Source organism: Narcine bancroftii, chromosome 3 (assembly GCF_036971445.1).
Source record: "Narcine bancroftii isolate sNarBan1 chromosome 3, sNarBan1.hap1, whole genome shotgun sequence".
Lineage (NCBI taxonomy): Eukaryota > Metazoa > Chordata > Chondrichthyes > Torpediniformes > Narcinidae > Narcine > Narcine bancroftii.
In genome coordinates, this window is record NC_091471.1 from 135,109,478 (window position 1) to 135,125,763 (window position 16,286).

A 16,286-nucleotide genomic window follows, 5' to 3' on the forward strand; every position below is an offset into this window, starting at 1 on the left:
TAAGGAGGGGGTAAATGTCCACGTCAGCTGCAGGGTCGTTTGTGGCTGACAAGTCCGATATATTTTTATATATATGTTATGGGAAGGGTCTGAGAATTATATCATTCAAAATTAGACAAATTTCCCTATTGCAGGCAGACATGGTTGCAGGGGAAAATTGGTTGGTTGGGGTTGGGTGTTGGGTTTTTCCTCCTTTGCCTTTTGTCAGTGAGGTGGGCTCTGCGGTCTTCTTCAAAGGAGGTTGCTGCCCGCCAAACTGTGAGGCGCCAAGATGCACGGTTTGAGGCGATATCAGCCCACTGGCGGTGGTCAATGTGGCAGGCACCAAGAGATTTCTTTAGGCAGTCCTTGTACCTTTTCTTTGGTGCACCTCTGTCACGGTGGCCAGTGGAGAGCTCGCCATATAACACGATCTTGGGAAGGCGATGGTCCTCCATTCTGGAGACGTGACCCACCCAGCGCAGCTGGATCTTCAGCAGCGTGGACTCGATGCTGTCGACCTCTGCCATGTCGAGTACTTCGACGTTAGGGATGAAAGCGCTCCAATGAATGTTGAGGATGGAGCGGAGACAACGCTGGTGGAAGCGTTCTAGGAGCCGTAGGTGATGCCGGTAGAGGACCCATGATTCGGAGCCGAACAGGAGTGTGGGTATGACAACGGCTCTGTATACGCTTATCTTTGTGAGGTTTTTCAGTTGGTTGTTTTTCCAGACTCTTTTGTGTAGTCTTCCAAAGGCGCTATTTGCCTTGGCGAGTCTGTTGTCTATCTCATTGTCGATCCTTGCATCTGATGAAATGGTGCAGCCGAGATAGGTAAACTGATTGACCGTTTTGAGTTTTGTGTGCCCGATGGAGATGTGGGGGGGGCTGGTAGTCATGGTGGGGAGCTGGTTGATGGAGGACCTCAGTTTTCTTCAGGCTGACTTCCAGGCCAAACATTTTGGCAGTTTCCGCAAAACAGGATAATTGTTTTCATACCAAGCCATGAAAGACCTCAACAATGAAGACACTGTTTACATCCGGTACCGCACGGATGGCAGTCTCTTCAATCTGAGGCGCCTGCAAGCTCACACCAAGACACAAGAGCAACTTGTCCGTGAACTACTCTTTGCAGACGATGCCGCTTTAGTTGCCCATTCAGAGCCAGCTGTTCAGCGCTTGACGTCTTCTGATGTAAGGTATGGAGAAATAGCAATTGCCACCAAACAACTATCTTAATCACGCCACTGCCGTCTATCTTCTTGGCTTCAACAAACCATATCCTTTGTGAGACTTGTTCAAAGGTTCTTATCAGCATTATGCTTATTGACAAGCAACCTCAACCTTTGGTTTCTTTACAACAATCCACATTGTAGGAATGGCTAAATACAAGCCATATTGCATATGCCACTGACTAAGGTTAGCATTAGGTAACAAAAACTACATTCTTGGGCAAGTCTGTAATGTGAGGGTAAGGTATTTGGTCCAAATTCTCTCAAGTGGAAGAGGATTCTTGCATTACAGCACAGCCTACTACTTGATAACTTGCAAAATGCAGATGCCAGAATTCTGTATTTGGATATACAGGCAGAAGTGGAAGTTGCTATCAGTTACACATTAACATTGGTCTACTCAGACATTTTCACCAAAGTTTCCTTACAAAATCTGATCAATTATAATTGTTTCATACTCATCGCGAATAATTTGAACCTTCTAATCTGAGTATTTCTACCTAGATTTTTGTTATTTTCACAATTTCCAGTTTTCTTTAACAAATCTCTTCGGTTATTTTTCTTTCTTCTACCTCCCTTTTATGTAGAAAATCTGACCAATGTTATCAATTTTATTATCAGTCAATTGTGAGTGAAATTGTGAAGCCTAGCGGATAGCACAATGTTATTACAGCGCCAGTGACTCGGGTTCGAATCCGACGCTGTCTGTAACCTGTTTGTACATTCACCCCGTATCTTCATAGGTTTCCTCTAGGTGTTCCGGTTTCCTCCCACTTTTCAAAAATGTACAGGGGTTGTAGGTAAATTGAAGCATTTTGGAGGTACAGGCTTATGGGTCGGAAGAGCATTTTACTGTGCTGTATGTCTAAATTTAAATATAAAATTTAATTTGTATTGCAGTGCCAAACCATGATATAAAGTGTGCACTACATTTTTTAAATGCATTTTGAAGTTGATTGTTGTGAAGTGAATGTTCTGGTGTGGACTTCACAAACCATTATTAGTCACAGCTGGCAGATGTTTGCTGACATTTCCCTGCAGCTGTTTCTGTTGTCTGCTAATTCTTTCCTGTATTTCACCAAAATTCAGGTGGAATGAAGTAGTTGTAAAAGCTTCCATCAACACTAGAGGAGCTTGCCAAGCCAAGTATTTAGGTTGGAAGTTATGCCTCCCCAAATGCTTCAAAACAGGAAGTAAGTCTGTTAAGTGATGGATGGCTGTACTCTGCCTGGAGGAGGAGAAAAAAAATTACATCTGAGCGCTGAATGAGTTCTGCAGTTGTTCAGTTCAGAAGGATGGTAACTCCCCTTTACGATCTGGTCTAGGCAGATCTCTTCTTTGCTGAAAATATTCCATACCTCCAGTCCTGACAGAGGCAGCTTGCAGGAAACTGCATGACTTTGTTGATTCAATACCAGATGTGCCTTTTATTGCAGGGTTTACTCCACAAATACTCACTCAAGTTATCCCTGTTTTGACAGAGTAGACTCTCAGTGTTGTGGCATATTTCTCACGATCATATGATGCAGGGTGCATTTTCTTTTGGCTCATTGTACATGAGCCAATCATTTGACATGGCGACACCTGAAATGTACGCAGCTGTCCAAGTTTTGACATTGGTAGACTGAAATTTGCCTGACTATCTAGATGTCTACTTGGTCGCACTGGTTTTCAAATTATATATTTAATTATTTTCATGGTCAGGTTCAGTTAACCAAGTGTTTCATTGAGACTGTCAAAATTGTGGATAATGTTTCAAGAAAAGAATTGAGTTATCATTGCGCCATTTAAGAAAAAAAATCAACCACAATCCCTACCACCTGCTCCCCTGCCTACCGACGTACCCATTGACATTTCAGAGTTATTCCCATTTGTGGATTATGTTAATTATTTATTTTTTGCAACATTTTGAATACTGTCATAATACTAAATAGAACGTTTAGCATGTTGAACCCTGTCTCTCCCATTCATACTGATTGATACTGATTGATATGATGGCATGTCTGACTTTAGAAAAAATTAGATGCTCCACCACTGAAATGTATCTTAATTTTGTTACCTTATGGGGGGGTTATTTTCTTAATTGTTTTCAAAATTTGTAAGTTTTATTTACTTTTTTTTACCTCATTGATCACCTTCCCTTTTATTATTAGGTAGTAGATGTTTATGTAGGGAGGGGATTAACAATTAGTATAGGGTTTTTTTTTCTTTTCAATGTAACATAGGTATTATCACCATTTTAGTTATTATATGTGATTTGTTCATATTTTATTATCATGTACATATTTAGTACTTGACCAAATGAATATAAATATTAAAAAATAAGCAAGCTGAGCTCCTTAACATTGCGAAAAATACATCATCATCTAACCTAAACTGTCAGAACATGTTGGTCAAAAATTCAAGAAATATTGAAGGACATTGATCCTGAGGAATAGTGGATTATTTTTTTCCCACTACAGCTATTTATCCTTTGGGAGTAATTTGAATACTTGTCTCATTTCATAATATAAAGCTTTTTCTGTTTGCCAATCTTAATAAATCCAAAAACCAGGATTTGTACCTAACCGCTACTTTTTTTTAAGATGGTGAAATGATTTTCCTGGATATATTTGTAAATTGAACACATGGGCATTTGTTATGGTCTGTGTGAGAAATAAAAGTTTCTAGTCATAAACATAACAGGTGCACCACAATTCTTACTTGCTGCAGCCAAACAGCCACGTAAGATAGATTAACTACAATAGTATACATTGAATTAGCACAATATGCCAAGTCAGAAAAAGAGAAACCATGTATCTCGGCGTATAAGTTGATTTGCGAAACCCAAAAAAACTCTCAAAAAATGGGGGTTGACTTATATGCCAGATATAATTTTGAGACTTTGAATTCAGCTCATAATCCAATTCGCGCTGATCCAACGTATAAGTCGACTCTTGAAAAACCAATTCGACATATAAGTCAAAACTCTTGAAAAATAAAAAAAAAACCCCGACTTCGACAGATTTTCATTGAGACTGTTATTGAAAACAACACATTGAGAACCCTTCAAAATCACTCTCGCTTTCATCACCTGAAACAAAGCTGGTGGCAAGGATATCCATCCTCTCACTGTTTAATCTGTCAACAGATGGGTTCCAGTCTGTATCTGATGAAGTGGTTTCAGCATTGTCGTCACTGTCCCACAAAAGATCATCATCCATGCCTTCAATTACGCAAGAGATACCGCACTTTTTCAATAATTTTATCACACTCTTCCATAACTTTGTCCCATGCCTTGAGCACAAAGTTACACAGCACATCAAGTGATGCAGCATGCATTGCCCCGTCTTTTGTAAATGACTTTTCTGCACTCGACATCCATGTATCCCATTGATCACACACATGGTCTTTGAATGGCTTGTTCAAACACACATTGGGAGGTTGCAATATAGACATCAAACCACATGGGATAACTGCCATGTAAGTATTATGTAGTGCTAATCTACTTTTAGTCTTCTCTGTTAAGTGGCTACGAACATATCCCAGACCAACAAACTCCGTTCTTTGCGTAAACCGCCTGGTCGCCTGTTCCACACATTTTATCCATCCTTAGATTTACACCATTTTCATCCATCCATTCTTTTTCACGAAAATGTACAAAAATACCCGCAGGGAATTTCATTTTTAGTTTAATTTTGTATTTGAAGATTACCGTTGGTCTTAACTTTGTCCCATTGGCCATGCATGATAACACCACGGTAAACCTGATCCTTTCATGGCCTGTACTTCTGGTTTGCACAGTTTGAACACCTTTCCATTCCTATCATGTCGAAATTCATGGGGGTTTTGTCCAGTTTTCCGATATTTGCCAGTGTAAACTGGTGTTTCTGCTGGTTCTATATAATAAACTGGTGAAAACTTACAACTTAATGGTATTTTTTGTGCAATTTTTAATGCCAGATTTTTCCTGTTCATGAAATGATTGTATCAGCCTTCTATAGCTTCAAAATCATCACTGAGGTCTGGGTCTGACTTGGCCCACTGCAGTCCAAATATTCTTATTTTATTTCAGATGACTGTGTGGGAATCTTGCCTCTGTTCACGAATCCATTCTGCAACATGATTTTCCAATTCTGGCCAACAAGAGATTCCTTTTCTCAAAGAACATTGACTTTGGTATTTTTCTTAATGTCTCTTCTTTCTGCCTCCAATCTCTTACCAACTTCTCATATACATCAAATTTTCTGGCAGCAGTGCAGTTGTTGGCTTTCTTGGCCATTTCTATCACTTTCGACTTAAAGCTTACTTCATATTTTCGTCATGTGGTGCGCTGTGTCAATGACAGCAATTTACTTCTGCCAACGCCCAGCAGATAAATCCGCATGATCTATGGGGTCAATGGCTCATCTCATGCATTGCGAGCTTTGGGGGTCGACTTATCCACTGGTCAATGGGGCACCTCAGGCAGCCAGAAAATGGGGGTCAACTTATATGCTGGATATACCATAAAACCCTTAAAATAAGGCTGAAAAGGTGGTCGACATACACCAATCGACTTATACACTAAAATATGCAGTAATAAATGTGTTTTTTTTTAAAGATAGATAAATAAATATTCACAGTTTCAGTTAGTGCAAGAGAAAAAGAGTGATGTTTCAATAATGCAAACAAATTTTTTTTATGATCCTGGACTAGTTTATGGTAAAAACATTTTGGTGAGATTCAACTGTCCTTGACTTCTGTATCTTCTTCCTGACATTTGTGTCCATATTGAATGCAGATTAGAATGTAACAGAATGTACAAGAATTACACAGTAAAAGTCTCTGGAAATCATTGTTCCATGTAATACAGACAATCTTTATTATTGGGGGAGGGGTTTGTATTCCCAAAAGAATACACGATTGTGATCTTCTGTAGCATAAAACCACATCATCTGTGCATGCATCAAGAATCATAAGTTCGAAAACAAATTTATGTTTATTTATTTCCTTTCTATTTCATATAAGTTCTGTGAGAGAGTTGACATTTTGGGGAGTGATTTGTGAATTTTGTTAGGACACAATTCCATCTGTCAAATGTCCACTACATGGATGACAGTTGCATATGTTTTCTTGTTTGAAATTTGTATAATTTGACAGTGCTATTCGACGAGCCTTAGGTACCTCCAGTTTTTTTTTCCCCAGTAAAGATTAGCTAAAATGAGGAAAGATGATTGTAAACAACTCACAATAATATTATATTAAGATTATTGGTTACATTTGACAAATTATTGACAAATTATCATTTGTCACTCTTTGGCCTCATCTTATGATAAAATATGTTTTTATTATATTTTATTTAATATTAGGTACAATTGATTTTTATAATCTTTAAAATTTATATATATATATATATATATATATATATATATATTATACCTTTATTGTCAGTTTGTTATTAACATATATAGTTGTATAATTATATCCAGTATTATTGTTAACCTAGTCTAGTTCTCTTTTTCTTCTCTTTTTCTTCTTCCTTTTTCTTCCTTCTCTTTCCTTGGTGGGTTCGTGGGTGGGGGGGGGGAAGAAAAATTTAAAAAACATGTGTTTTTGATTAGATTAAGCTTTGACTCTGTATGTAATTTGAATACATGTGTCAATAAAATAAAATATGAAAAAAAAAACATATCCCACAACTGCACTTACCTGCCTCAGGCAGGCCATGCAGGATGCCCTCACTCTGCAATCTTTCCTCCAGGTGGAGAGAGATGCAAATGGGGAACAGTCCACAGGCAGTGGTCGCTGAGGCCCATTCCCAGTATCACTTCAAATTGTGTTGATAACACACTGCTATCAAATCCATCATTCACACTTTTAAATTACAGATATTTAGAGATGTATAATGATAAGGAGTTTATTGATATAGACACAAGTACAATGTACATATGCACAGAAATTAATTTTTGCTACAGGTACTTTTGTAAAAAAAAATATTTAATTACCCCAGTACAGAAAGAGATAATAATTATTTGCATTTCCCTTCTCCTCCTCTTTCCGCCTTCCATAGAGACCACTCCCTCCGTGACTCTCTTGTCCACTCATCCCTTCCTACCGGTTGCCCTCTTAGTCCCTACTTCTGTGACCGCCAAGAGTGCTGCACTTGCACCCAAACCTCTTCCACACCAATATTCAAGGCCCAAACATTCCTTCCAAGTGAAGTAACACTACACTTGTGAATCTGTAGGGGTCATCTACTGCATTCAGTTCTCCCAGAGTGGTCTCCTCTACATTAGAGATACTGTATGCAGACAGGGAAATCGCTTCATTGAGCACCTTTGCTCTGTCTGCTGTAATATTGGGGATATCCCAGTGGCAAACCAATTCAATTCTCCACCCCATTATCATATTGATATGTCTGTCCATGTTCTTGTGCATTACCCTACTGAGATCACCAGCAAATTGGAGGAACAGCACCTCATGTTCAATTTGGGCTCTCTGCAACCAGATTAACATTGACTATTTTTTTAAAATTTATTGTTGTAAAAGTTGTTTATATGAGTGTTTGCACTATAATACTGAATTTTATGACTTGTTCATGACAATAAATTCTGATCCTGAAGTTGTGCCCTCTTCTCCTTAACTTTCCCACAATTGGAAACAACCTTTGTACATTTATTTTGTCTTTGCCTTTCAACAATCAAAATGTCTGAATTTCCCCCCCCACCCCCCCAACACCCTCATTCTCCTAAATTCCAACAAATACAGGCCAAGAGCAGTCAAACATTCCTCGTATAATAAACCTTTCATTCCTGAAATCATGATTGCGAACCTGGTCTGAACCTCTCTAACGTCAACACATCCTTTCCAAAACTGCTCACAATACTCCAAGTGAGGTTTCATCAGTGCCTTATCAACAACACATCTAGCTCTTATTTTAAATTTAAATTAAATTTAGACATACAGCACGGTAACAGGCAATTTTAGCCCACAAACCCAAGCTGCCCAATTACACCCAATCAATCTGCAACACCAAGTACATTTCGAACAGGCGGACACAGGGAGAACATAAAAACTCCTTACATACAGAATAAGATTCGAACACCCGTTCCAATTGCTGGTGCTGTAACAGAATTGTGCTAACCATGTGCTAACCATCCCATCCTGTTATGCTCACCTTGCTGCCCTATTTTTAAATGAATGCCAGCATTGCATTTGTCTTCTTCACCACTGACTCAACCTGTAAGTTTATCTTCAGTGTACCCTGCACAAGGACTCCCAAATCCCTCCGCATCTGGGAATGTTCAATTTTCTCCCCATTCAGAAAATAGTCTGCCTGTTTATTTCTACCAAAGTGCATGACCATAAACTTTCCAACATTGTATTTCATTTGCCACTTCTCTGTCCATGCTCTTAACCTGTCTAAGTCCTTCATTAGCCTCCTTATTTCCTAAACACTTACCTGCTCCTCCACATATCTTTGTATCATCTGCAAACTTGGCCACAATGCCATTCATTCATAATCTAAATCTCCCTGCATGAGGCAGTAACATACTGGTCTATAATTAAAAACTGAGCAATAAATTTGCATTTAATTTTTCTATCTGCCTTGACCTTAAACCATTCAAAAAATCTGCCTCTGCCATCCTTTGAGCAGGATTTGTATATTTCTCACAGGAAAATGCACTGTCACATCTCTTGCCTTATTTTTAAACAGTGACCCTCTCATTCTACATTGACTTGCATTAGAAGATATCCTGTCTATATCCACCCAATCAAAAGTTCTCAGGAACAAGCATGTTTCAATCAAATTGACTCATAATGTTTTAATCTTCAGCAGGAACAAGATGACCTCTTGTATATTTCAAACACATTCCTATCTTCATTTAAATAAGGAGTCCAAAACTATGCATGGTCATTGAAATGTGCTCTCATAAGTGCCCTATAAAATACTGAAGCATAATTTTTATTTTTGTATTTAATTTTCCAAACAAACAATAATATTCTGTTTATTTATTGAGCCTGCAAACTAGCTCATTGTGAATCTTGCACAAGTATACTGAGATTCATTCTGCAATCTCCTATTGTTTAGGCCTTACGGTTCATTTTTTAATTTGTTCCAAAATGGACAATGTCACATCTTCACCATCTTGTCAGGGAGTATCATTATGTGCAATGAGAATTGTTTTTCCGAAATATCTTCTGATCTTACAAAAAAAACCTTCATCACTATACCTTGTAACTTGGCAATTAACTTGAACTATTTGCTAGTTCTTAGTCCATTCACTTACCTACGTATATTTCTTTGAAGTCCCTTTGTATCCTCTACACAACTTACTTTCTTACATATCTTTGTATCATTAACAAACTTAGAGGTCTTTATCCAAGTTATTTGTACAAACTAAGATGTTGAGGCTTCAACACTGATCCCTATGACATGCTACTTATTACATTTTGCCAACCAATGGAAAAAACTATTTACTTCTCTCTGCTTCCCATTAACCATCTAGCTTTCTATCTAGACAAGAATGTTACTGCCTAGTCCGTAAGATTGTACTTTCTTCAATTGTTTTGATGTGTCATCTTATGAAATGTGCTATGGAAACTTCAATACAGTATATCTATTGCTCCGCATTATAGCACGTTACTCTTTCAAACAACTATGATAAAATTGTCAAGTATTATTTCTCTTTCAACCATTACCTAGGTTTGTTTAGGTACCTTGTAATAATGTCTTAAATAATAACTTCTAACATCTCTCTGAGAACTTTTAAGTTAACTGGTCTATAGTTTCCTGCTTTCTGACTCGCTTTCAATCTTCCTCCACGAATGAACACAGAAAACTTAGTTTTCAACAAAGACGCTGATCACTGAAAATGTTTGCATATGGCCTTTACAATTTTTTTCTTTGGCTTGGCTTCGCGGACGAAGATTTATGGAGGGGGTAAAAGTCCACGTCAGCTGCAGGCTCGTTTGTGGCTGACAAGTCCGATGCGGGACAGGCAGACACGGTTGCAGCGGCTGCAGGGGAAAATTGGTTGGTTGGGGTTGGGTGTTGGGTTTTTCCTCCTTTGCCTTTTGTCAGTGAGGTGGGCTCTGCGGTCTTCTTCAAAGGAGGTTGCTGCCCGCCAAACTGTGAGGCGCCAAGATGCACGGTTTGAGGCGATATCAGCCCACTGGCGGTGGTCAATGTGGCAGGCACCAAGAGATTTCTTTAGGCAGTCCTTGTACCTTTTCTTTGGTGCACCTCTGTCACAGTGGCCAGTGGAGAGCTCGCCATATAACACGATCTTGGGAAGGCGATGGTCCTCCATTCTGGAGACGTGACCCACCCAGCGCAGCTGGATCTTCAGCAGCGTGGACTCGATGCTGTCGACCTCTGCCATCTCGAGTACTTCGACGATAGGGATGAAAGCGCTCCAATGGATGTTGAGGATGGAGCGGAGACAACGCTGGTGGAAGCGTTCTAGGAGCCGTAGGTGATGCCGGTAGAGGACCCATGATTCGGAGCCGAACAGGAGTGTGGGTATGACAACGGCTCTGTATACACTTATCTTTGTGAGGTTTTTCAGTTGGTTGTTTTTCCAGACTCTTTTGTGTAGTCTTCCAAAGGCGCTATTTGCCTTGGCGAGTCTGTTGTCTATCTCATTGTCGATCCTTGCATCTGATGAAATGGTGCAGCCGAGATAGGTAAACTGGTTGACCGTTTTGAGTTTTGTGTGCCCAATGGAGATGTGGGGGGGCTGGTAGTCATGGTGGGGAGCTGGCTGATGGAGGACCTCAGTTTTTCTTCAGGCTGACTTCCAGACCAAACATTTTGGCAGTTTCCGCAAAGCAGGACGTCAAGCGCTGAAGAGCTGGCTCTGAATGGGCAACTAAAGCGGCATCGTCTGCAAAGAGTAGTTCACGGACAAGTTTCTCTTGTGTCTTGGTAGGAGCTACATAAAAGCATAGCTTGATACTTCCTCACCTTCTGCTTCCATTTAAAGAACAACTGCTGTTAGATTCACTCATTTTTCTCAAATTAAGGATGTGGACTGTGAACTTGGTTATGGGTTGTATTTGTCACAGGACCATCCAAATTCTTGGCAATGCTGCATGAAGGAGTATGATTGATTCTCTAATTTCTTGCAGGCTTTGATGCGTCCAGGACGGATTGACCGCATTATATATGTACCTTTGCCTGATATGGCCACTCGATCAGAGATCTTCAAGCTCCAGTTTCGTTCCATGCCAATCAGTGATGACATAAGTTTGGATTACCTGGTAACTAAAACCCAGAACTACTCTGGTGCTGAGGTAAGAACTCAAGTTTCTTGAGTGGAAATTTAAATTTGTGGATGATACTTATGCATCACAATCCTGTCTTGTTAATTTCTTTTTCAGTTTTTATAATAATTTAAACATTTGAGATGAAATTCATAATGAACATAAGTTTACAAACATGGAATTCCTCCTATTTAACTTAATTTAGTGATTTAACACAGCAAAGTTCTGAAGATGGCTATCTTGAGAAAGTAAACTTCAATTCTGGTGCACCAGCAAGTTGTATTGGCTGAATAATATGAAAGGACAGGACATTTATACAGGCTACAAATGTTGTATGAGAGTGCCCAATGCTGTTACTGGATGTGTGCCATCCCTCCTCTTTGTTCATCTTCGGACAGCTTAGGGCAGAACCTCTCACCATAATCTTCACTGTTATTTGTTGTTGTTGCCACCAGTTCCTATGGTAACACTCCAAGTTCAATTGGAGTGTTGAGTAGTGACCAAAGGTTTCTTCTTTTAATCTTTGGCTTTGTTGATTGCCAATATTTTAGAAGATCCAGTCTTCAAATCTATTAGCCCTTTAAAGAGTAAACAGTTGCCCAGACTTTGCAGTAATGATGGTGACAAAACTATCAATGTTTCCCATTAAACACCCATGAAACTGGCAACAGCTGGGAAATTTTGTGCATATATAAGTATAGTTCATATTCGTGACTTCTCCAATGGAATTCAAGAAAATCACGTGATGTATTTAAGAATTTCTATTGCTTCAAAGTCTCCTATGGATGTTCAACTTTGTTACATGAAGTCTGTCATTCTTATAGGGAATACTAAGTCATAAATTAGGGCTACCATAACTTTCAATCAAATTATTGCTTCCCACTATTTGTGTGTGTGTATTGTAATTCCGTCATTTAAACTTTTCAAAATAAAATATCTTCAAACAATAGAGCAACCATTGACATCAACCAGAATTTCTGCATTAACTTTCACGGGTGAAATTCTGAAATTGTCATCAATCTTCCTGTGAAATAATGGCAAGCTCTAATAAGTTTTAACTGCAAAGTCTGGACCATGGTTCAGGGTGAATAGATTGGAATATTGGTCTTTTAATAATCTGGTCACTTAAAAAGGCCAATTTAATTTAATTTAGCCATACAGCACAATAGCAAGCCCTTCCAGCCCACGAGCCCGTGGCTCCCAATTAACCGATACCCCCCCCATACGTTTTTGAAGGGCGGGAGGAATCCTATGCAGACACGGAGAGAACATAATCACTTTACAGACAGCGCTGGTTTCAAACCTGAGTTGCTGGAGCTGTAACACCATTGCACTAATAGCTACGCTAACCATGCCGCCAAGTAAAAAAAAGTTAGAATCATATTACCATATCTAATACATCACTTAAACTTCCTATGACTGCTATGTGAAAGCCAGATTTATTTATTCGGGATTTAATCCAAATCACATTCATGCACATGACTTTGCACTGGTTAGGCTCATAAACATAACAATTACAGCACGGAAACAGGCCATTAGGCCCTTCTAGTCCGCACCGAACCAAACACCCCTTTCTAGTCCCACCTCCCTGCACAATGCCCATAACCCTCCATCTTCTTCTCATCCATATACCTGTCCAACCTTTTCTTAAATAATACAATTGACTCCGCCGCCACTATTTCTCCCGGAAGATCATTCCACACGGCTACCACTCTCTGAGTAAAGAAGTTCCCCCTCATGTTACCTCTAAACCTCTGCCCCTTAATTCTTAACTCATGTCCTCTTGTTTTAATCTTTCCTCCTCTTAACGGAAATAGTCTATCCACATCCACCCTGTCTATCCCTTTCATAATCTTAAATACTTCTATCAAATCCCCTCTCAACCTTCTACGCTCCAAAGAATAAAGACCTAATCTGTCCAATCTCTCCCTATACTCTAGATGCTTAAACCCAGGTAACATTCTGGTAAACCTTCTCTGCACTCTCTCCACTCTGTTTATATCCTTCCTATAATTAGGCGACCAGAACTGCACACAGAACTCCAAATTAGGCCGCACCAACGTCTTATACAATCTCAACATCACCTCCCAACTCCTATATTCCATGCAATGATTGATAAAGGCCAGCATACTAAAAGCCTTCTTCACCACCCTATTCACGTGAGTTTCTACCTTCAGGGAACGATGTACCGTTACTCCTAAATCTTTCTGCTCTTCTGTATTCCTCAATGCTCTCCCATTTACCACGTATGTCCTATTCTGTTTCTTCTTACCAAAATGAAGCACCTCACACTTATCAGCATTAAATTCCATCTGCCATTTTTCAGCCCACTTTTCTAAGCAGCCCAAATCCCTCTGCAATCCTTGAAAACCTTCTTCATTATCCACTATTCCACCTATCTTAGTATCGTCTGCATATTTACTAATCCAATTCACCATGATTAAGGTGGAAGCTGAGGCACATTTTTCTTCTGGTTTGCCATCTGCGATAATTCTTTAATGTGATTGCTGCTCAGGCAGCTTGATGATATCATTCACTTGTTGGATGCTGGAGATCTTTGAGATCCTGACCTCAGTCAAATTTGATGAGGGGAAATCCATGTAACAGAAACGGAAAAATCTCACTGCTGGCTGCAAGGTTCAGCTGAATACATTGCACAATCTAATTCAACATACTGTCCTTACACAGTGGATATTCAGCAATTTGGTAACAAACTGGCCATTTGCCACATTAGCACAAGAGCTCAGCTGTCATTTTGTATGTTGTAGTTTGTGAGGAGATGTGATTTTGTAGACCAGAGCAGCAATGCACTCAATTAGATTTGAATATTCTGCTGAATGCAGAAAAATATAATTCTGTAAGATGGAAGCTACAGTGGTCAAAAAAAAAGCATCCAGGTAGGCAAAGAATGGTGGAAAAAGGGCATCTTTTAAGTTACAACAGGAAAAGTATTGTCAGAAAAATATACAATAATGGATGTTCCTTGTTACAAATCTTATCATCATTTGGTGAAATAAGTATTACCAAGATTCTCTGCTCATTTACTTTTGCAGTTTCAGCTGAAAAAAATGAAAACAGCTTTTGAGGTTTTATTTAGAGGGTAATTTGGAGTAAACTATGATGTCTTCTTCTTTGGCTTGGCTTCGCGGACAAAGATTTATGGAGGGGGTAAAAGTCCACGTCAGCTGCAGGCTCGTTTGTGGCTGACAAGTCCGATGTGGAACAGACAGACACGGTTGCAGCGGTTGCAGGGGAAAATTGGTTGGTTGGGGTTGGGTGTTGGGTTTTTCCTCCTTTGTCTTTTGTCAGTGAGGTGGGCTCTGCGCTCTTCTTCAAAGGAGGTTGCTGCCCGCCAAACTGTGAGGCGCCAAGATGCATGGTTTGAGGCGATATCAGCCCACTGGCGGTGGTCAATGTGGCAGGCACCAAGAGATTTCTTTAGGCAGTCCTTGTACCTTTTCTTTGGTGCACCTCTGTCACGGTGGCCAGTGGAGAGCTCGCCATATAACACGATCTTGGGAAGGCGATGGTCCTTCATTCTGGAGACGTGACCCACCCAGCGCAGCTGGATCTTCAGCAGCGTGGACTCGATGCTGTCGACCTCTGCCATCTCGAGTACTTCGACGTTAGGGATGAAAGCGCTCCAATGAATGTTGAGGATGGAGAGGAGACAACGCTGGTGGAAGCATTCTAGGAGCCGTAGGTGATGCCGGTAGAGGACCCATGATTCGGAGCCGAACAGGAGTGTGGGTATGTTGGGACCAAGGAAAACTGCCTCAGGACCTTCGTGATGCCACCATCATCACCCTGTACAAAAACAAAGGCAAGAAATCAGACTGCTCAAACTACAGGGGAATCACGCTGCTCTCCATTGCAGGCAAAATCTTCGCTAGGATTCTCCTAAATAGAATAATACCTAGTGTCGCCGAGAATGTTCTCCCAGAATCACAGTGCGGCTTTCACGCAAACAGAGGAACTACTGACATGGTCTTTGCCCTCAAACTATGATGTGGTGATTAACAAAATGGCAATTAGAAATATTCAGACATTTTCATCCTGTCGTTCTGTAACAAATACAGGTTTGGGGGTGGGGGGGGTGGGAGGGGGGGGGGAAGGAAATTGCATTCGAACAAAATGGTCCATATTTTGATTTTCATTACCTGAAAGGCCATAACAAGAGTTTTCTGTATTCATACAGTTAGAGAAGCTGTAAACTAAAAAAAAGTGGTGCATACACTCAGTAGTTCTTGTAGATAAACAGAAAAAATGACACTTCTGGTTGTTATATTGTCCATGTTATTAATTTAACTTGTACGGTACTTTGTTGTGTGTAATCCATTGTTTTAATTTTACTCAAATTAAGAATGTTTCTTGTCCAGTTAGAATAATCTGGGTGATGGAAGTTGCTGATACCCTATAGTTATAGACTTATCAATTTCAATTAATCTGATTGAGGATTTGCAAGGCCTCAACCAGTTTCCCTTGGGCAAAAATTATTAGGAAAGTATCCATTCTACTTTCACATGGTCAGAGTCAGTCCTTTTAATTATGTCACCAGTTCAAAGGTATTTCAAACATTAAAGGTTATTTGAAAATATTTCAAAGAAATTAATAATTATGATCCAAGCAATTTATTTATTATGATTGAGCATTCAGATATTGTTAAAGATTTTAAAAATTAGATGGAAGTCAAGCTGTGGATTTTTATCAAAAAGGGAAGAGAATTTGCTCGTCCTGCAGTCTGCAATTACTGTATTTTCACTCATGTAATGTGCACACACATATAATGCACACACGCATATAATGCGCAGAAAGTCATAAATTGTTTTAAAATATTTTCATATA

At 39.6% G+C, this 16,286-nt stretch overlaps 1 protein-coding gene across 4 annotated transcripts in view; it reads left to right on the forward strand.

Moving 5' to 3' along the window:
* Positions 1-16,286, forward strand: part of afg2a (AFG2 AAA ATPase homolog A) — a 378,594-nt gene that overhangs the window by 270,103 nt on the left and 92,205 nt on the right. For 3 of the 4 annotated variants that reach the window (XM_069925225.1, XM_069925223.1, XM_069925226.1), the window contains one exon: positions 11,307-11,471. The exons of the other annotated variant lie outside the window; for it this stretch is intronic. In XM_069925225.1, coding sequence (XP_069781326.1) covers positions 11,307-11,471 — 165 coding nt within the window. The remainder of the gene's footprint in view (positions 1-11,306; positions 11,472-16,286) is intronic. 4 annotated transcript variants of the gene reach the window in all.